The sequence below is a fragment of the Balaenoptera borealis genome (genome assembly GCF_965194805.1).
Source record: "Balaenoptera borealis genome assembly, chromosome: 1".
Taxonomy (NCBI): Eukaryota; Metazoa; Chordata; class Mammalia; order Artiodactyla; family Balaenopteridae; genus Balaenoptera; species Balaenoptera borealis.
In genome coordinates this window covers 80,281,884-80,303,136 of record NC_138860.1, presented here as the reverse complement: position 1 = coordinate 80,303,136, position 21,253 = coordinate 80,281,884, and the positions used below count along the sequence as shown (strand labels likewise).

The window sequence follows — 21,253 nt, the reverse complement described above, 5'->3', positions numbered from 1 at the left end:
GAGAGATTTTTTCCCCCTGTCTTTCTCCCTTTTGCTATTTATGCTAGAATGATGTCTGGAGCAACAGCTATCTTGGACCAAAAGGCAACAAGCATGAGGACAAAAGCCCATGTGCCAAGGATGGCAGAGCAGGAAGATAGAGTGAGCCTCCTTCCCAGGAGACAATGTGGAGCAGATAGATGGCTGCCAGCAAAAGCTATCTCTTGACTTCTGGTGATGGGAGAAAAATAAATCCCCATTTGCTCAAGCCTTTAAAAATCAAGTTTAGGGCTTCCCTGGTGGCGCAGTGGTTGAGAATCTGCCTGCCAATGCAGGGGACACGGGTTCGAGCCCTGGTCTGGGAATATCCCACATGCCGCGGAGCAACTAGGCCCGTGAGCCACAACTACTGAGCCTGCGCGTCTGGAGCCTGTGCTCCGCAACAAGAGAGGCTGCGATAGTGAGTGGCCCGCGCACCGCGATGAAGAGTGGCCCCCGCTTGCCGCAACTAGAGGAAGCCCTCGCACAGAAGCGAAGACCCAACACAGCCAAAAAAAATAAATAAATAAATAAATAAATTAAAAAAAAATCAAGTTTAATGCTAATTGCTGTCAAACATATCCCTGACTTATGTGCATAGATAACAATAAAAAAGACTTGATCAGCAAAATCAAAGTTGATTAAAAAAAAGGCCAATCAAAAGAAAAAATATTGATGTCTGACTAAAAAATTAAAGCTATAAGTAAATGTCACTAAGAATGAGAATTGGGCATAACTATAGATGAGAAGATATTAAAAATTATAAGAAAACACTATGTCCAACTGCATGACAATATATTTGAAAATATAAGTGAAATAATGTTTTTCTAGGAAAGTGTAAATGATCAAAATCCTATTAAGAAGTGGCAGCAAACCTGAATACACCCACAGTCTTAGAAGAAATTAGAAGTGTGGCCAAAGATCTGTCCTTATAAAGGTCATGAAGTGCATATGGTTTTAGGGGTGAGTGCTACCAAATGGTCAAAGAAAGAAAATTCCTGTGTTATATACACTGTTCCAGAGTTTAAAAAGGCAAAATATTTCTGAGGTCATTCTGAAAGCATAGTTTAACTTTAATACTCACGTCAGACAAGAATACCGAAACCAAAACAAGACAAAACACACAAATCCATGGGTTAATGTCAGTTACAAACAGAGAATTGAAAATTCCTAAATTAAATATTAGCAAATATAATCACACAATACATCATGATCAAGTTGGGTTTATTATAGGGATGCAAGGATAGTATAATTAGGAAATTTATTAATGTAATTTACACCACTAGCAGATGAAAAGAAAACCATACCTAGCATTTATTGACAGGCATATATTTCCAGGCATAACTCCTAAGGCTTTACATTAACTCATCTAATCCTCATAATAACCCTATAAAGTTACATGGACTAGCTGTGTCAGTAGAGTCATCTAGGGCAGGGGTAAGCAAAGGGTAAAAGATCAGATGGTAAATATGACAGGTGGTCTCTCTCACAACTACGCAACTTTGCCATTATGGGGAGAAAGCAGCCCAATACAACATGTGAAAGAATGGACGTGGCTGTGTTCCAATAAAACTTTATTTATAAAATCAGACATTGGGCTGGATTTACCAGTGGCTATAGTTTGCCAACCCTTGATCTGGGGCAGTTGTTGAAAATGCAAATTTGTGGGTCCTTCCCAAGACTCATTGAACATTCATCTGGGGAAAATGATATTTTTACATCACTTCTTTAAAAGATCTGATTTAATGAACAGATAACAATTTAAATATAAAACCAAATGGAATGTCTATTACAAAGTGTCATGAAGCACAGACAGGTGTTTAGGAAGTGTATGCTCTTAGGCATTTAAAGTATTCACTCAGCAAGTGGTTTTTATGAATTTTTATTAAGCTCTTTTCAATAGGTAAAGGAATATTAATCAGGCTTGAATAATAAAAATTCCTAGAAATCAGACTTCCCTGGTGGCAAAGTGGTTAAGAATCCGCCTGCCAGTGCAGGGGACGCAGGTTCGAGCCCTGGTCTGGGAAGATCCTACATGCCGTGGAGCAACTAGGCCCATGTGCCACAACTACTGAGCCTGTACTCTAGAGCCTGTGAGCCACAACTATCGAGCCTGCACACGACAACTACCGAAGCCCGTGCACCTAGAGCCCGTGTTCCGCAACAAGAGAAGCCACCAAAATGAGAAGCCCGCACGCTGCAACAAAGAGTAGCCCCTGCTCGCCACAACTAAAGAAAGCCCACACGCAACAATGAAGACCCAACACAGCCAAAAATAAAGAAATAAAATAAATAAATTTATTTTTAAAAAATCCTAGAAAAATTAGGTGCACTTCTGTAGGTAGCCTTTAAAAATTGCTTAAATCTATTTGGTTAAAGGCATACTTCCTGAATGCCTCCTGGGAGCTGTGTAAAACACTGGCAGATGCCAAGAAGAGTAGGGTATGGACCCTGCTCTCAAGTGGACAGCAGACCACACGCAAATAACTGTAGTCCAAGGCAGAGAGAAACATTACCCATAAAAGAATTAGGAAAAAGAACTTTCAGACTTCAAAATGGAAATACTCATTCAACAGGGATCAGAAAAGCCTTTATAGGACATGGCAGTTCTGAAAGCCATGAGGTAACAGAGAGAGAGAGACTGTGTTTGAGGAACAGTGTATTTGGCTAGAAACAAGGCTGGAACACTGGTGTCAATTGATGGAGGATCTCTAACGCTGGGATGAGTACTTAGTGCTGCAGGCGATGGGGTGTGAGCAAGTATTGTTGGAAGACTTAATATGGGCACTGGTGGATTATCAGAAAATGGAAAGCAAGACAAAGGGAAACCAGCTAGTAGCACTTGTACTTTTTCTAGCAACTCTTCTTTTGCTCCAACCTTGTGGTTTTGATATGATTTGTTAGTCAAATCACCCTGACCCTGGTTACAGGGGAGGGCACAAGTCCCAGGCGTTGACAATCAGAATATGTTATTTCCCTGGCCAGTGACCCATCTAGGGGTTATCTTGTGACCCAAGCCCAAACAGAAAATGCCCTCCCTAGAATTTTCCATGTGGAGTGAGCCAGGAAACTCCCTTTGCTCTCTGGCTGAGTGGGACCCATAGCTGTACAAGGCCATACTCAACCACGTGGAGAAGCCCAGGAGAATAAAGCTGACAGGAAAGGGAGAGAGAAACACTGGAAAAAAAGATGAGAGAGTACATGGTCCCTGACAGATAGAAGAGAGTGCCCTCCAGCTTTCCAGTTCCTGTGAGCAAGAGGGCCAGAGGAACTCCTTTATTTCTTTTCCTCCTAGAGACCTATGTACCTTTATCACGAAAACACTCCTTATTGATCTAATTTGAGTAGGCTTTCATTTCTTGCTGTCAAAAGAGATAGGACGAGACTGTATTGGTAGGATGTTACTCAGAAAGTTATGCCAGGAATTTATCAGCCAAGGAGGAGAGAGAGACAAGTTCAGGAATTAGAAGCTGGAGGCCAGGGAGGCAGCTGATACGTTCTCCATCCTTTACCAACTGGAAACCCCAGCTTGGATAGTCAACCCAGCCCCTTCTTAAAAGCTTTCCAATCTCCTGTGTTAGAGACCCTCACCCCTCCCCCGCTGCCACTAGGTGAAGTATGCAGGTAATGTGTGGGATATGGATATTCCCTGGAGAGCCACCACCATGTGTCAAGAAGGAAGGGGCCAGGTGGCGAGGTGAAGGGTAGAAAATTTGGAACATGGCACATGGAGGAAAGTGTCAGGAAGCAAGGCTGAAGAAGCCGCCGAGGACCTGATCCTGTGCGGAGTTAAACTTCTTTTCCTGAGTGCCATTTATCCTGTGGGGGATGGGAACCGGGAACATTGTTTGGTTTCAAGCAGGTAAATAACAGGAAGAGCGCTACATTTAAAGAAGATCAAGATATCAGCTTCATGCAGGATAATTTGGAAGGGAGAAGAGACCAGAGGCAGGGAAGCCAGTTAGGAGGCTGCTGTGATAACCCAAGCAGAGGTGATGGAACGGGACAGGGGCTGGGTCTCTTTTTGTATCTCTGACTTGTATCTAGGACAGAGTTGTGTCCTAATCTCTCCAGCTGGACTTCAGATCAACTGGTTTAAAAGCATTTTACCTAATGACTAGTTTTAACATTCAGTCTCCTACTTAGTGTTTTTTCTTCATCCAGTTTTGTTGTTTTGGTTTTGCCAAGTGTTTTGTCACTTAAGAATTTTTTAAATCAGTTTTTGAACCAAGCGGCTAAGGCTATTTCTGATATAATTGTGTATTTCTAATAATCAACTTTGTAGTATTTTACAATGGAAAGGAGAGTTGTTTTGATATTTGTGGGTGGGCCTCTATACTTTTATACTCCGCGGGGTTGCTGGGGGCTCTCAAGTGATCCCTCTGCTTTACAACTTTTATGGGCTGCCTCTCATGAGATGTGTAGCCCTGGAACCCACCCTGTACCCTGTACCTTCCCTCTGCCAGCTGTGTGTGGGCCCCGAGAGTGGGCAGTGGGATTTGGATGAGGGCCCAGCCCAGGAGGGGAGGACGGTGGTGGTCAGGCCTTACCATGGTTCTGCTAGGGGTGGATTAACTGGAAGGTGATGAAGCTTAAGCCCCTTTCTGTTCCTGTTATAAATACTTTTAAACAAACAAACAAACAAAAAGAAATTGTAAGAAATTAAGAAATTGTAGCTAGTTTTTCCTAAGACGTAATTTTTAAAATTTAGTTTTATTTTTTAGGGCATCAGAAGAGATGTAAAAACTCCTAAAAAAGAGGTTTTTTTTTTTTTTTTTTTTTTTAAGAAAACCTGATTTCTAACTTACTTTAGATAAAGTGGTTGTTGGAATGCCTGCTTGGGGCACGGTCCCATACCTTACCATATAAACAGAGTCTAAAGACTTCCTCCTGGGATTTTCCTGAGTGGAATTTGATTTTCGCTGTATATAGTCCACTCATTTCCAGAGTGAGGTTCCTGATGCTCAGGAAAGCCATCTCTGTTACGTTGAATCTGTGCTTGTGTTTTTCTTCAAGGTCATACCAATCAGGATTAGGGGTATTAGGCCTCCAGGACACCAGCAGCTGTGGTTTCTCATCATCCTCAGAATCCCAATTCCACTCAATTTCTCGGATGTTAGGACCCAAAGAGGAGTTCAGTCGCAGCTGGACAGATCCCCCCAAAATCCTTTTCAATGTGCAGGAAGAGCTGGGGTCTTTGATTGTCTGGGAATCTGGTGAAGGAAGAGCTAAGAATGGAGGAAGAAAGAAGCAGAGCAAACATTAGGCTGTATCTACTGTCTGCTTTCACATCACACTAATTTTATATTTATAAAAAGAGAATTATCGGGGGCTTCCCTGGTGGCGCAGTGGTTGAGAGTCTGCCTGCCAATGCAGGGGACACGGGTTCGAACCCTGGTCTGGGAAGATCCCACATGCCGCAGAGCAACTGGGCCCCGTGAGCCACAACTACTGAGCCTGCGCGTCTGGAGCCTGTGCTCCGCAACAAGAGAGGCCGCGACAGTGAAAGGCCCGCGCACCGCGATGAAGAGTGGCTCCCACTTGCCACAACTAGAGAAAGCCCTCGCACAGAAACGAAGACCCAACACAGCCAAAAATAAATAAATAAATAAATTAAAACAAACAAACAAACAAAAAACCAGTCACTAGCTTTCCAATATTAAAAAAAAAAAAAAAAAAGAGAATTATCTCCATTTTTACAGACAAGGAAACAAAGCTGCAGAGGTAACTTGCTTAGACGTTGGTCTTGCTTAGAAGTTGGCAGTTTTGATTCAAGCACATGTCTGTCACCCTCCTAGACTCATGATCTTTCCTTTTCTTGCAGCTTGCACCCAACATGGCCTTTGGTTTAATTCCAGGAAATAGAAACTGAAAATATTGAAGATGATAAATCATAATCCAATTTCCCCATTTGTTTGTATATACCAGAAGAAAATCCTTTCAGCTTTCCCTGCTGCCACCATTTTTTCACTCAACCCACTGCATTACAGTTTCTGGTCCCCACTCCTCTGAAACTGCTCTTGACTGAGTTACTAATAACTCCCTAAAATTAACAAATCCATATGTCACTGGTCAATCGTCAATCCTAGTCTTATGGGACCATCTTGTCACATTTGACGTATGACTATTCTCTCTTTCTTGAAACTCTACTTATTTGATACAAATTTTTACTCCTTCCGGCCCTCAGCCCACCTTCATTCAATAAATGCTTAATGAGCTAGGCACCATTGAAGTTGCCAGAGATACAGTGGTGAACAAGCAGACCAGGTCTCTGCTTTCATGGAACTTCCATTCTAGTGAGAGAGACTGCTGAAAAAAGCAGGGGAAACAAATGACTTCAGATAATTATAAGTGCCATAAAAAAAAAAAGGATGTGACACAGCTTTCATATCTGTGGCCTGGCATCTGAACTCTCTTCTCGTATTTATGGCATTTTCTATCTTATGAGGCAAGCCCATATCCCGCTATAGAAGGTGAAAATGCCTGATACTTTCCCAGCCACCTTTGCAGCTGAGACAGCACATAACCTGGGCTCCTCCAATCAGATGCACCTACCCAGACTTCCAAACAGAAGCTAGTGTCATGATGAGAGGAGGACAATAGTATATGTGCTATTGACAATGGCAGTTATGGCAGCAGCCACCTGATTGCCTAAGGCAATGGAGGCAGCAGTTCTGGGGCAAGTCAAGTGTCCAGAGTCAGTAGTGTTGGGACGTAAGCTGTGGTGTCTGTGTCAGGAGTGACAGACCAGCTTCTACTGGACCAGTTCCTGGATGAGTCATCTCAAAGCCTGGTCACCTGGATCCTTCAAAGTTTTGTGGGCCACCTACTCTCCTTTAGTATACATATTTAACTAGTCAGTTGATTTCTGTTGCTTGTAGCCAAGAACTTAGGATAATGTGATAGAATACTGGTGATTTGATGGAAGTGTGAGGTGTGGGTGGCTCATCAAGAAAGTCCTCAAAGACGGTGTGACAACTAAAGTGAGTCCTGAATGATGACAGGACAGAATGACTTATTCCAGGCAGCAGAAAGAGCATGTGCAAAGTTTCCAGTGCAGAAATGATCTTGGCCTCCTTGTGGGACGAAGTGAGAGCTATGGCTGGAGCAGAGTAAGTGAAGAAGAGAACTGAAAACAGATAGCCGAGGCAGGAAAGGATTTGTAGGGTGGGTAGGGGGGTTGGACGGATTCAGAATGCAACAGGAAGCTGCCAGCTGGTTTTTAGCAGAGTAACATGTAATTTACATTTTTATTGATCACTTTAGAATAGATACTGTGTGCAGAATGGTTTATAGGAGGGCAAGAGGAGGAAAAGGGATTCCAGTTCAGAGGCTTTTACAATAGGTTAAGTGAGAGAAGGATGGTGGTAGGGGATGGGGAGAAATGGGGAGATTCAGGAAAAATTTGGAGGTAGAATGATAGAGGTTGCTGATGGACTGGATGTCAGAGAGAAGGAAAAGAAGAATCAAAGATGATTTCTAGGTTTTTGGCTTAAGCAACTGGGTAGATGGGGTGACATTTATTGAGCTGTAAATACCATAAAAGCCTTGGGAAGAGAAGGTTTGGGGTGAAGATAAGCATAACACAAGAATTCAGTTTTAGACATGTTAACTTTGGCTTCCAAGAATGGATGTTAAATGGGCCATAGGGAAGGGTCTGAAGTCCAGGGGGAGATGTCAAGGCTGGAAATGTGGCCTTCAGCACAGTAATGCTACTTACAACCACGGGATTAGCTAAAATCACCTAGGGGTTAGGTGATTACAGCTAGGGAAGAAAAGAGGGCATAGCACTGACCACCAGAGGATTCAGGTCCATTGAGAGAGGTGGAGAAGGAGCAGTCAGTGGGGGAAGACCTGGTGAGTGCAGGGTCAGAAAAACTAAAGAAGGAAAGTGGTTCAAGAAGGAAGGGTGGATGACTAGGGCAGCGCTACTGAGAGGTGAGGTGAGACTTCCTTTCATTCTTTTCTTTTTCTCCTTAGTACTCCCAAAATTCTTTTGTGCTTCTCATTCCATTAGTACTCACCTTCTTAATATGTATATTTCTTCACTATTATATTAAAAGATTCAAATGATGCCTGTCTGCTCTTTATTCCCCAATGCTCACCACCACCCCAAGTAGAATGAAAATGCAGAACGTTCACTAGCCCACATCCTCTGCTCACTACACAGCCTTATAATATTCTCACACCTCCCCCTGCAACATCCTTCCAACTTGGAGGTTTCACTGACATAGTCAAGTGTTCTATTTCTAGACATTTATTAGATTTTCTCTGAACATATGACTCTATTGCAAGAATCTTCACCTACCACTTAAATCACAAATTCCCAGTCACATTACCATAATCCACTGCAGTATAATTACAACTGTTGTATGGTTTTTCGCTTACCTCTGCTTATTCTTTATCTTTCCCTACTGTTAACGATTAACTGCCTGTTTGATGGACAGCTTTTCTGAGGATTTTCCTTCAATAGGCTCTGTGAGTGATATAGTCTCTGAATCCTTACTTAAATGCTAATGTCTTCTCTTACCATGCTAGTAAGTGGCATTGAGGCTGAATAGCATGGATTATTATCCTTTCCTTTAAGTAGCACATAGATGTCTTTTCACCGTCATCAAGCTTCCAGTATTGCAGATAAGAAGTCTGATTATTTTTCATTTCAAAGTATTTTCCCTTTGGAAGCTTTCTAAGTTTTTTTTTTGTTGTTGTTGTTGTTGTTGTTGTATTTCAAAAATTGTACCAGCATATTCTTAGGTGCATGTCTTTTTTTTCATTGAGGTGAAATTCTCATATGATTAACACTGTAAAGTATACAATTCAGTGGCATTTTGTGTATTCCCAATGTGCAACTGCTACCTCTCTCTAGGTTTAAAACATTTTCATCATCCCAGAAAAACACCTGGTACCCAGTAAGTTATCATTCTCCCCCATCCCCTGGTAACCACTAATCTACTTTCTATCTGTTCTGGATATATCACATAAAAGGAATCATACAGTATGTAACCTTTTGTGTCTGGCTTCGTGTACTTAACATAATGTTTTCAAGGGTCACCCAAGCTGTAGTATGTACCAGTATTTTGTCCCTTTTTATGGTTGAATATTCCATTGTACATATATACCACAATTTGTTTATCCCTGCATTCATTGATGGACATTTGGGTTGTTTATACCTTTTGGATACTATGAATAATGCTGTAACAAACATCTGTGTACAAGTTTCTGTGTGGACATATGGTTTATTTTCTCTTGCTATATAGCTAGGAATGGAATTTCTGGGTCATACAGTAATTCTAAGTTTAATTTTTTGAGGAAATGCCTGTTTTCTACAGTTGCTACACCATTCTGCAGTCCCAGCAACGCACATGGGGTCCTATTTATCCACATCTTCACTAGTACCTCTTATTTTCCTATTAAAGCCATCCTAGTAGGTGTAAAGTGGTATCTCATTGTGGTTTTGATTTACATTTCCTTAATGGTCAATGATGTTGAACATCATTTCTTGCACTTGTTGGTCATTTATATATCTTCTTCGGAGAAATATCTATTCAAATCCTTTGCCCATCATTAGTGTATAGGAATGCAAGAGATTTCTGTGCATTAATTTTGTATCCTGCTACTTTACCAAATTCATTGATGAAAAATCTGAAAGAGAAATTAAGGAAACACTCCCATGTACCATTGCAACAAAAAGAATAAAATACCTAGGAATAAACCTACCTAAGGAGACAAAAGACCTGTATGCAGAAAACTATAAGACACTGATGAAAGAAATTAAAGATGATACAAACAGATGGAGAGATATACCATGTTGTTGGATTGGAAGAATCAACATTGTGAAAATGACCTTACTACCCAAAGCAATCTACAGATTCAATGCAATCCCTATCAAACTACCAATGGCATTTTTCACAGAACTAGAACAAAAAATTTCACAATTTGTATGGAAACACAAAAGACCCCGAATAGCCAAAGCAATCTTGAGAAGGCAAAATGGAGCTGGAGGAATCAGGCTCCCTGACTTCAGACTATACTACAAAGCTACAGTAATCAAGACATTATGGTACTGGCACAAAAACAGAAATATAGGTCAATGGAAAAAGGTAGAAAGCCCAGAGATAAACCCACACACATATGGACACCTTATCTTTGATAAAGGAGGCAAAAATATACAATGGAGAAAAGACAGCCTCTTCAATAAGTGGTGCTGGGAAAACTGGACAGCTACATGTAAAAAAATGAAATTAGAACACGCCCTAACACCATACACAAAAATAAACTCAAAATGGATTAAAGATCTAAATGTAAGGCCAGACACTATAGAAGTCTTAGAGGAAAACATAGGCAGAACACTCTATGACGTAAATCACAGCAAGATCCTTTTTGACCCACCTCCTAGAGAAATGGAAATAAAAACAAAAGTAAACAAATGGGACCTAATGAAACTTCAAAGCTTTTGCACAGCAAAGGAAACCATAAACAAGACGAAAAGACTACCCTCAGAATCAGAGAAAATATTTGCAAATGAAGCAACTGACAAAGGATTAATCTCCAAAATTTACAAGCAGCTCATGCAGCTCAGTGCTCAGTATCAAAAAAACAAACAACCCAATCCAAAAATGGGCAGAAGAACTAAACAGACATTTCTCCAGAGAAGATATACAGATTGCCAACAAACATATGAAAGGATGCTCAACATCACTAATCATTAGAGCAATGCAAATCAAAACTACAATGAGGTATCACCTCACACCAATCAGAATGGCCATCATCAAAAAATCTACAAACAATAAATTCTGGAGAGGGTGTGGAGGAAAGGGAACCCTCTTGCACTGTTGGTGGGAATGTAAATTGATACAGCCACTATGGAGAACAGTATGGAGGTTCCTTAAAAAACTAAACATAGAACTACCATATGACCCAGCAATCCCACTACTGGGCATATACCCTGAGAAAACCATAATTCAAAAAGAGTCATGTACCACAATGTTCATTGCAGCTCTATTTACAATAGCGAGGACATGGAAGCAACCTAAGTGTCCATTGACAGATGAATGGATAAAGAAGATGTGGCACATATATACAATGCAATATCAGTCAGCCATAAGAAGAAACGAAATTGAGTTATCTGTAGTGAGGTGGATGGACCTAGAGTCTTTCATACAGAGTGAAATAAGTCAGAAAGAGTAAAACAAATACCATATGCTAACACATACATATGGAAACTAAAAAAAAAAAGGTTCTGAAGAACCTCGGGGCAGGACAGGAATAAAGATGCAGATGTAGAGAATGGACTTGAGGACACGGGGAGGGGGAAGGGTAAGCTGGGACAAAGTGAGAGAGTGGCATTGACATATATACACTACCAAATGTAAAATAGCTAGTGGGAAGCAGCCACTTAGCACAGGGAGATCAGCTCCGTGTTTTGTGTCCACCTAGAGGGGTGGGTTAGGGAGGGTGGGAGGGAGACGCAAGAGGGAAGTGATATGGAGATATATGTATACATAGAGCTGATTCACTTTGTTATAAAGCAGAAACTAACACACCATTGTAAAGCAATTATACTCCAATAAAGATGTTAAAAAAAAGTAAAAAACTAAACAAAACCAAACAAAACCTTATGTAAAGCAGTGTCTGCTTACAAGTAAATGAGTATCTTAATGTACCCATTGTTTTTTAATGCATTCTGTTGGGAATGGAAAAAAAATCATTTTTAAACAATCTTGGGACTTATCTAAACTTTTATTTTTTCCCAGCTAGACCAGTTAAATAAATGATCCATACATACATTGGTATGTAAAAAAAAATCCTTCGCCCATTTAAAAAAATTGTATTGTTTGTCTTTTTGTTGTTGAGTTGTAAGAGTTCTTTATATATTCTGGATACCAGATCCTTATCAGACAAATGATTTTGCAAACATTTTCTCCTATTCTGCAGAATGTCTTTTCATATTTTTAATAATATATTTTGATGCACCAAAGTATTTAATTTTGATGAAGTCCACTTTATCTATTTTTCTTTTGTTGTTCATGCATTTGATGTCAAATCTAAGAATCCTTTGCCAAATCTGAGGTTATGAAGATTTACCCTAATGTTTCTTCTAATAGTTTTATAGTTTCAATGGGTTGTTGACCCATTTTGAGTTCATTTTTGTATATGATATTAGTAGGGGTACAACCTTATTGTTTTGCATGGGTTATCCAGTTATCCCAGTACCGTTTGTTGAAAAGGCTATTCTTTCCCCTCATTGAATGATCTTGACATCCTCACTGAAGATCAATTGGCAATAGATGTTTGGGTTTATTTAGGGACTCTTAATTCTATTCCACTGGTCTATAGATCTATCCTTATGTCAGTAGCATACTGTTTTGATTACTGTAGTTTTGTAGCAAGTTTTCAAATTGGGAAACATGTGTTCTCCATATGAATTTGAAGACCATCTTTTCCATTCCTGAAAAAAAAAAAGTTATTGGGGGCTTCCCTGGTGGGGCAGTGGTTAAGAATCTGCCTGCCAATGCAGGGGACATGGGTTCGAGCCCTGGTCCGGGAAGATCCCACATGCTGCGGAGCAACTAAGCCCGTGCGCCACAACTACTGAGCCTGCGCTCCAGAGCCCGCGAACCACAACTACTGAGCCCATGTGCTGCAACTACTGAAGCCCGCACGCCTAGAGCCCGTGCTCAACAAGAGAAGCCACCGCAATGAGAAGCCCGTGCACCACAACGAAGAGTAGCCCCCGCTCGCCGCAACTCCGAGAAAGCCCTCATGCAGCAACAAAGATCCAATGCAGCAATAAAAAAAAAAAAAAAAAAGGTTATTGGAATTTGGTAGGCATTACATTGAATCTGTAGATTTATTTGGGGAGTATTGCCATCTTAACAATATTGTCTTATATTCCATGAACATGGGAAGTCTTTCATCCATTTAGGTATTCTTTAATTTATGTCAACTCTATTTTGTAGTTTTCAGTGTGCAAGTCTTTCACCTTCTCGACTAAATTTATTCCTACCTATTTTTTTCCAGTGCTATCATAAGTGGAACTGTTTTCCTAATGTCCATTTCAGAGTTCTAATTGCTGGTGTATAGAAACAAAATAGATTTTTGTGTGTTGGTTTTTTACCCTACAACTGTGTTGAAGTTATTAGCTCTAGTATTTTGTGTGTGTGTGGATTCTATAGGAATTTCTATGTATAGAATCATGTCATCTGCAAATAGATATAGTTTTACTTCTTCCTTTCCAATTTGAATGCCTTTCATTTCTTTTTCTTGCCCCATTGCTCTGGCTAGGAATTCCTGTACGATGTTGAATAGCACTGGTGAAAGCAAGCAACCTTTTCTTGTTCATGATCTTCAACAGAAAGCTTTCAGTCTTTCACCATTGGATATGATGTTCACTGTGCGTTTTTCATAAATGCCCTTTGTCATGTTAGGGAAGTTCCCTTCTATTCCTATTTTGCTGAGAGTTTTTGTCATGAAAGAGTGTTAAATTTTATCAAATGCTATTTCTGCATCTATTAAGATGATCATGTATTTTTTTTTCTTCATCCATCAGTATGATGTGTTACACTGGCTGATTTTCTTATGTTAAACCACCATTGCATTCCTGGGATTAATCCCACTTGTAATGGTGTATGTAATCCCTTTAATGTGCTATTGGATTCTATTTGCTAGTATTTTGTTGTGGATTTTGCATGTATATCCATCTTCATTGGTCTATATTTTTTGTGATATCTTTGTCTGGCTTTGTTATCATGGTACTGCTGGCTTCATAGAATGTATTGAATGTAATACAACATATAGAATGTAATGTACAACAGGGTAACTATAGTTAACACTACTTTATGGTATATTTAAAAGTTGTTAAGAGAGTAGATCCTAACAGTTCTCATCACAAGGAAAAAAAACATTTTTTGTATCTATATTAGATGACAGATGTTACCTAAACTTATTGTGGTAATCATTTCATAATATATGTAAGTCAAGTCTCTGTGTTGTACACCTTAAACTTATACAGTGCTGTATGTCAATTATATCTCAATAAAACTGAAAAAAAAAGAATGCATTGGGAATTTCCTGGCAGTCCAGTGGGACTCCGGGCTTTCACTGCCAAGGGCCTGGGTTCAAACCCTGGTTGGGGAACTAAGATCCCACAAGCCATGTGGCGTGGCCAAAAAGAAAAACAAAAAGAATGTATTGAGAAGTGTTCCCCCCTCTTCTTTTATTTTTTGAAAGAGTTTAAGTCGGATTGGTTTAATTTTTCTTTAAATGTTTAGTAAAATTCAGCAGTGAAGCCATCCAGTTCTGAACTTGTCTCTTTGGGGAAGTTTTTGATTACTAATTCAATTCCTTGTCATGTGTCTGTTGAGATTTTCTATTTCTTCTTTAGACAATTTTGATAATTTATGTATTTCTAGGAGTTTGTCCTTTTCACATAGATTATTTAATTGGTTAGCATAAATTCTTCATGAGATTCTCTTATAATCTTTGTAATTTTTATAAGGTCAGTAATACCTCAGCTTTAATATTTGACCTTAGTTATACTACAATCTTCTCACTTTTTTTCTTAGTCAGATTAGGTAGAAGTTTGTCAATTTTGTTGATCTTTTCGAAAAACTAACTTGTGGTTTCACTGATTTCACTGATTCTATTATTTTTCTACTTTCTATTTCATTTATTTCTGCACTAATCTTCATTATCTCCTGCCTTCTTCTGGTTTTGGGTTTAGTTTGCTCTTCTTTTTATAGTTCCTTAAGGTATAAATTTAGGTTGTTGATTTGAGATCTTTTTTATTTTTTAATGTAGGCATTTATAACCATAAAGTAATCTCTGAGCAGTACTTTTAATACATTTATACATTTTTGTATGTTTTGTTTCATTTTCATTCATCACAAAATATTTTCTAATTTCTTTTGTGATTTCTTCTTTGGTCCATTGATTGCATAAGAGTATGTTGTTTAATTTCCATGTAATTACAAATTCTCCAGCTTTCTTTTGGTTACTGATTTCTACCTTCATTCCATTGTGGTCCAAGAAGATAGTTTGTATAATTCTGAAGTTTTAAAATTTATGGAGAATTGTTTTATGGCCTAACATGGTTTATCTTAGAGAATGTCCATGTGTAATTGAGAAAAATGTGCATTCTGCTGTTGCTGGGTAGAGTGTTCTGTATATGTATTTTAGATCTAGTTGGTTTATAGTATTGCCCAAGTTCTCTATGACTTACTGATTTTCGGTTTAGATGTTTTATCTGTTATTGAAAATAAAGCATTGGAGTCTTCAATTATTGTTGTAGAACTGTCTATTTTTCCCTTCAATTCTGTCAGTATTTGTTTCAAAATTGCAGGCTCTGTTGTTTGACATGTGTATTGCATACTTATTATATCTTCTTGATGAATTGACCCTTTATCAGTATAAAATGTCCCACTTTGTCTCATAACATTTTTTTTTTTTACTTAAAATCTATTTTTATGATATCAGAATAGTCACCCCAGCTCTCTTTTCATTATGACTTATGTGGATCTTTTTCTATTCTTTCCCTTTCAACATATCTGTGTCTTTAGGTCTACAGTGAGTCAGGGCAGTTTATTTTTTTTAACTTTATTAAGCTTTTGAATAGCCAGTAAAGTCACAAGGCTCAAAATTTAAAAGGTATAGAATGATAAACTGTGAAAAGACTCTCATGCTTTCTTCCTTTTCCCTGTACCTTTTCAGAGATATTCTACCCATATGCATCCGTGTGCATAGAAAACACATACATAATTCCCCTTCTTTTTTACACAAATGATAACATACTATGTAATCTTCTCTGAACAGTGCTTGTTTTCCTCCTTGATGATGTAGGTTAGTAATTATTTCATAACAGCACATAAAGAACTGACTTAGCCTTTTGCATAGTCACATAGAATTCTCCTGAATTATTATTGATCCTCTTTTTTTTTCTCAACTGATGAACATTTAAGTACCTTCCTCTTTTTTTGGCTTTTAATATATGAGTTATACTATTTTTCCTAATTTGTGACATTTTTTCTAACCATGGGTGTCATTTTTGCCATGAGGAAATGTTAATTTTCATAAGGTTAATTCTATCAACATTTTCTGCTTACAGAGGTTTTTGATTTTGCCCTTGTCTTTGTCATGCTTAAGCCTTTCTTACTCTTGGTTATTAAATAAATCATCCCATGATTTTTTTCATTTTGTATTTAAATCTTTTATGTGATGTATTTTTTATTGTGGTAAAAATATACATAACATAAAATTTACTATTTTAACCATTTTAAGTGTACAGTTCAGTGGCTTAAGTATATTCACAATATTGTGCAACTATCACTTATCTATTTCCAGAGGAAATTTCCAGATGCATGTAAACCTTTGGTCCCTGTGGAATTTATTTTGGTATGAGGTATGTGGTATGAATACAACCTTTTTTTTCTCTGATGGCTAGCCAGTTGTCTCAAAATAATTTATTGTGTCTTTTCTGGACTTATCACGTCTATTCATGTGCTGATATTCTGCTGTTTTATGATGTGTTTTAATGTCTGGTAGACCTATTCCCTCGATTATGCTTATTTTTTAGAATGTTTCTGAATGTTCTTGCCTCATAATTTTCCATATAAACAATCTGGATTCAAAAAAAAACTTTGTTGGTAATTTTTTCACTAGGATCACATTTAATTTATAGATTAATTTCAGGATAACTGATTTCTTTACAATTTAATTTTCCTATTGGGTAATATGCTGTATTTTTCTATTTGTTCAGGAATTATTTTGTGTTCTTCAATAGCATTTTATATTTTTGTCACATATCTTTGACACATTTCTTGTTATGTTTATACATAGGCATTTTATTTTTCTGATGTCATGTCTTTCTGGTTATTAGTACTATGTAACATGTTCATTTATTTCTTTGTATTAATTTTGTATACAACTCTTTTCCTGAATTCTCCTATTATTTGTAATAATTTTTCTCTGGATTCTTTTGGATTTTTCAAGTAAAAAATTAAATCATCTATAAGTAATGATAATAGAACCCTTCTCTTTGAAATTTTATACCTCATTTCTTTCTCTGGTCTGTTGAAATAAATTTCTAGGCCCAAGACTAAGTCACTCCTGTCTGGATTGCCATGTCAGCAAACCCAAACTTAGATGACTTTTGTGCTCTTGTAAATGTTCCACTTGACCAGAAACTGCAATATCCAGTCAGCCAATCCCCAAACACTAGGCCAGTTCTGGGCTCCATACTTATTTTCTTATTCCTTATTCATTTTCTATTTTCCTCTTCCTTATTCCTTGTTCTTTATCCTATAAAAGCTTCCTGCCATCCACCCCATTTTACAGTCCTCTGGACCCTTGGAAATGGAGAATGCCCACTTCATGAAGTGTTAAATAAAGTTGGTTTGTGTCACCTAAGTTTCCTTTGTTAATCATATTTAACACAGGTCTAACTGTATTAACCAGTATGTCTAAAACACTGTTAAATTGTAGTGGTGAAGGTAAAATCATCTGTACTATAAACATTGGTTATAAGTAATCTATGAAACTACCTGTGCCAATTTCTTTTTAAAGAATAGGTCTTAGACAATTTAACCTATTTTTAAAATCAGGTAGTGTGTTATTATTATTTATTATATATATATTTGGTCTTTGTCCACTACTCCTGGGACAGAGCTCCTAAAGCCTTTGCAATTTCCTACATAAGCTCTCCAGGGGCATTATAATATTTAATATTTTTCGCAGTTCCTGAAATAGCTCCAGAGCAATAAATGTGAAATGGGTATCTTTTGTTATTCATAACAAACCCCTTTGTACCACAGCTGAAATTTATGTTCATAAGATGACTTTGGAAAGCTCCTTAGGATGGGAGCTGGTTGTCAGGGGAACCAACCTTGTTGGCAGGTTGGAACTTTCAGTCCCACACTCTGTCATCCTGACAGTGGAGAAGGGCTAGCAACTGAGTTTAATCACCAGTGGCCAATGATTTAATCAATTCTGCCTGTGTAATGAAGTCTCCATAAAAACCCAAAAGGATGGGGTTAGGAGAGCTTCTGGGTTGGTGGACACAAGTAGGTGCTCGGAGGGTGGCACACCTGGAGAAGGCATGCAAACTCTGCCCCCCTCCCTACATACCTGGCCCTATGCATCTTGCCCATCTGGCTGTTAATGGGTTACATTTTTTTAATAATAAACCAGTGATCTACTATAAACTGATCTCCCATTGTTCTGTGAACTGCTCTAGCAAATTAACCAAACCTGACAAGAAGGTCACGGGAACCTCTGATTTATAGCCAGTCTGTACGAAGCACAGCTAACAACCTGGACTTTTAACTAGTGTCTGAAGTTGGGGGAGAATAAGGGACTGAACCCTTAACCTGTGGGGTCTGACACAAGCTGCAGGTAGATAGTGTTATAATTGTGTTAAATTGTAGGACACCCAGATGGTATCTGGAAAATGAGCAAATTGCTTGGTGTGGGGAAAAGAACTCATACATCTAGTGTCAGAAGTAGTGTGGTAGTAGTGGGAGAGTAGGGGAGAAACACCAGAGTCTGTTTCCATAGCAGGTAATTTACCTGTTTAGATTTTCTTTCTCTTTTGGACTCAGTATTGGTAAATTATATCTTTCTAGAAAATGATCCATTGCATCTCAGTTTTCAATATATTTGTATAAAGTTAAGCAAAATAGTTTTTGTTTAACTTCCTTTGTATGTGTGGTTATTTCCTGCTTTTAATTTCTTCTTTTGGGTATTTAGATTTTCAAGGGACGGTTTTGAAAGATTGGAGACACTAGATCATGCTTGTGTGCTGGTGGCAGTGATTCAAGTATTTTACTCTCTTTCAGACAAAACACTCTAGAGTAAGAGACAGTTTGTGATCACAAAGCAATGTTTGGTTTTTTGAACAGGGAATTAAACTATTAAAGAGAAAGCAACCGGTCAGAGTTCAGGAAAAGGTAGGAATGAGGGAATTTCCAAAGACGGACAATTTAATGAAGAGAGCTGCAGGAGCTCCATATAGCTGTGAAGCTTACATCTGTGTGTTGTTGCAAGCTTCCTGACTCCTGGGTTTTGGGTTTTTTTTTTTTTTTTTCTTGCTTGTTCTCTCTCTCTTTCATTTTTAAAGAAATTTATTAAGCTATTTCTCTTGGGCTACAGAAAAGATTCTTTACTCTGAACAGGGAGATAAAGTTAACAATTTACAAGAAAACTGAGAAAAATCGCTAGAGAGAAACTGGTGCCACAATTTTTACAAGATCCCAGTTCCTGATTTCCAATTCTCTTCCTAGTGCACTTCTGGAACCCATTAGAACATAGAGAAAAGGGACCAAATCCAAATATGACTGAAAGGCTGCGTAAGAGCAGTGTAAATAAGGTCATTTCCATTTCTCCTATATCAACACATCCTGTGTGCCCTGCCTTGAGGACACATGCAAATATACGTCCATAAAATTTTTCCCTTGCAAATTTTTAAGGAACTGAAATTAAATATGATGATATGATACCATATCCTTTAAACGTCTTAAAATTATTATTTTAAATAAAGGACAAAACCTCACTAGTTCAATCAACTTCAATTCTTAATAAAAATGAGTTAATCGTGAACCCAGCACTGCCTGAATCTGCTTTAATCCAAGATGCACTTAGAGGAAAGGGTTCTTGTTTTGTCACTGTTTAAGGAATGAAAAGGACGTTGTGGCTAGAGCCACTGGCACCCATCCAGCTCCCTGCCCTCCCCTGTCATGTGGGACTCCATGCCGCCTGGTTATGACTGCTCTCGACCTGCTTATAATTCGGCATGGCTGATGCCTGCTTGGGCAAGGCAGGAACAGCTGTATCTTCTATGGGGGACTTCCGGCCCTCAGTGGTTGTTAGGCAACTACAAGTGCACAAACAGAGAACAGATGGGCAGATAGCTTCCTGTGTACCCCTCGCCACCCTGTCATCTACACAGCTCTCTGAGAATGTTGACAAGTGCTCTAATGGCAGAGCAGTAGAAGTGCTCTGGGAGCGCAGAGGCGCCAGCCTAGATGTAACTACATCTCAAGAAAACCCCCAGCAGATCTCCCTGAATTGCTCCCAGTAGACTCTATGATCCTAACCAGGAAATGATAGCACTGTTGAGTAGAAAAAGGAAAAGGAATTCAGATGGGGGAAGGCACTAAGGGAGCAGCTGTTTCCTTACTGAGAAATGTAAATGGGATAATTTTCCTAGAGGCTGGGGTACGAAGGGAGGGTCAGAAGTAGCGAGAGAAGAGTGATTTCTTTTAAATAGCAGAGGTTCCCCTATCCCTTAATTAAGAGGTCAGAGTTCTGTGTGTGGGAGGCGGGGGAGGGTTAGGACAGTGAGGGCAGTGCAGCCTGTGTCCACCTCTCTGCAGTCTGAGGAACAACAAGGTCCTGGAGCTGTTAGATGCCTAGTGATGCTTCTTAGTTCTGAGACCTCAGGCAAGTTAATTAGCCTCTGTGAGCCTTAGTTTCCTCAAATGCAAAACGAAGGTAGTGTCATCTACTTAATGGGGCTCATGTATAAAGCCAGATTTCCGACATATGTCACAGTGCCTGGTGTTTAGCAGGGGGTCTTCCATTGTGTTGACACTTCCTGCCTCATTAGGAAACCCCACAGGAAGCATGTATTGTGTGAGGCTGAAATGAGATAATGTACATAATATTCCTAGTATGGTAGAAATCCTACGGTAGATGCTCAACACATATTTATTCTTGTCTTTCCTTCTAACCAAGTCCTTTTCATCTTCTCACTCACCCAGACAGCTCTGCCTACCTATAGCGGTCATTGTCACCACCTTCGTGTTGTAACTTGCCCATTGTAATTTACCCTCTTGTTTGGTTCCAATTTCTTCATTATTATAAGTAAACCAAAAAGAATGTCTTTGTGCATAAGATTCTTCTGCATGAAGGTTTTTTTCTTTGGGGTAAATCCCAGAAGTGAAATTACCAAGGAAAAGGTATGAACATTTTAAATGTTTAAATGTTTCTGACACATAAGATGGACTACAGAGAAGCTTTATACTTATTTAAAAAGCTGACCATAATATATGAGAGCGCCTGTCACACTGTTCCGTTGTCATCAGAGTAGTCTCATTAAAGAAAAACACCTGTGTTAATTTGATAGGCAAAATATGATATCCAGTCTTCTTAATTTGCATTTGATTACCTGTGAAGACCATTCTCTTTCATGCTTATTTATCTTATCTATTTTTTCTTTACGCTTCATCTATTCATACTCTCT

The 21,253-nt window shown here is 38.7% G+C and overlaps 1 protein-coding gene and 1 long non-coding RNA gene across 4 annotated transcripts in view; one reads left to right on the top strand and one right to left on the bottom strand.

The window, feature by feature from the left end:
- The window catches only part of LOC309636045, a 246,301-nt gene that overhangs the window by 112,575 nt on the left and 112,473 nt on the right, over nt 1-21,253 (top strand). The gene's annotated exons all lie outside the window — the stretch shown is intronic.
- Nucleotides 1-21,253, bottom strand: part of LOC309605765 (CD48 antigen-like) — a 55,697-nt gene that overhangs the window by 27,618 nt on the left and 6,826 nt on the right. For 2 of the 3 annotated variants that reach the window (XM_082341976.1, XM_082341977.1), the window contains exon 2: nt 4,881-5,246. The exons of the other annotated variant lie outside the window; for it this stretch is intronic. In XM_082341976.1, coding sequence (XP_082198102.1) covers nt 4,881-5,246 — 366 coding nt within the window. The remainder of the gene's footprint in view (nt 1-4,880; nt 5,247-21,253) is intronic. 3 annotated transcript variants of the gene reach the window in all.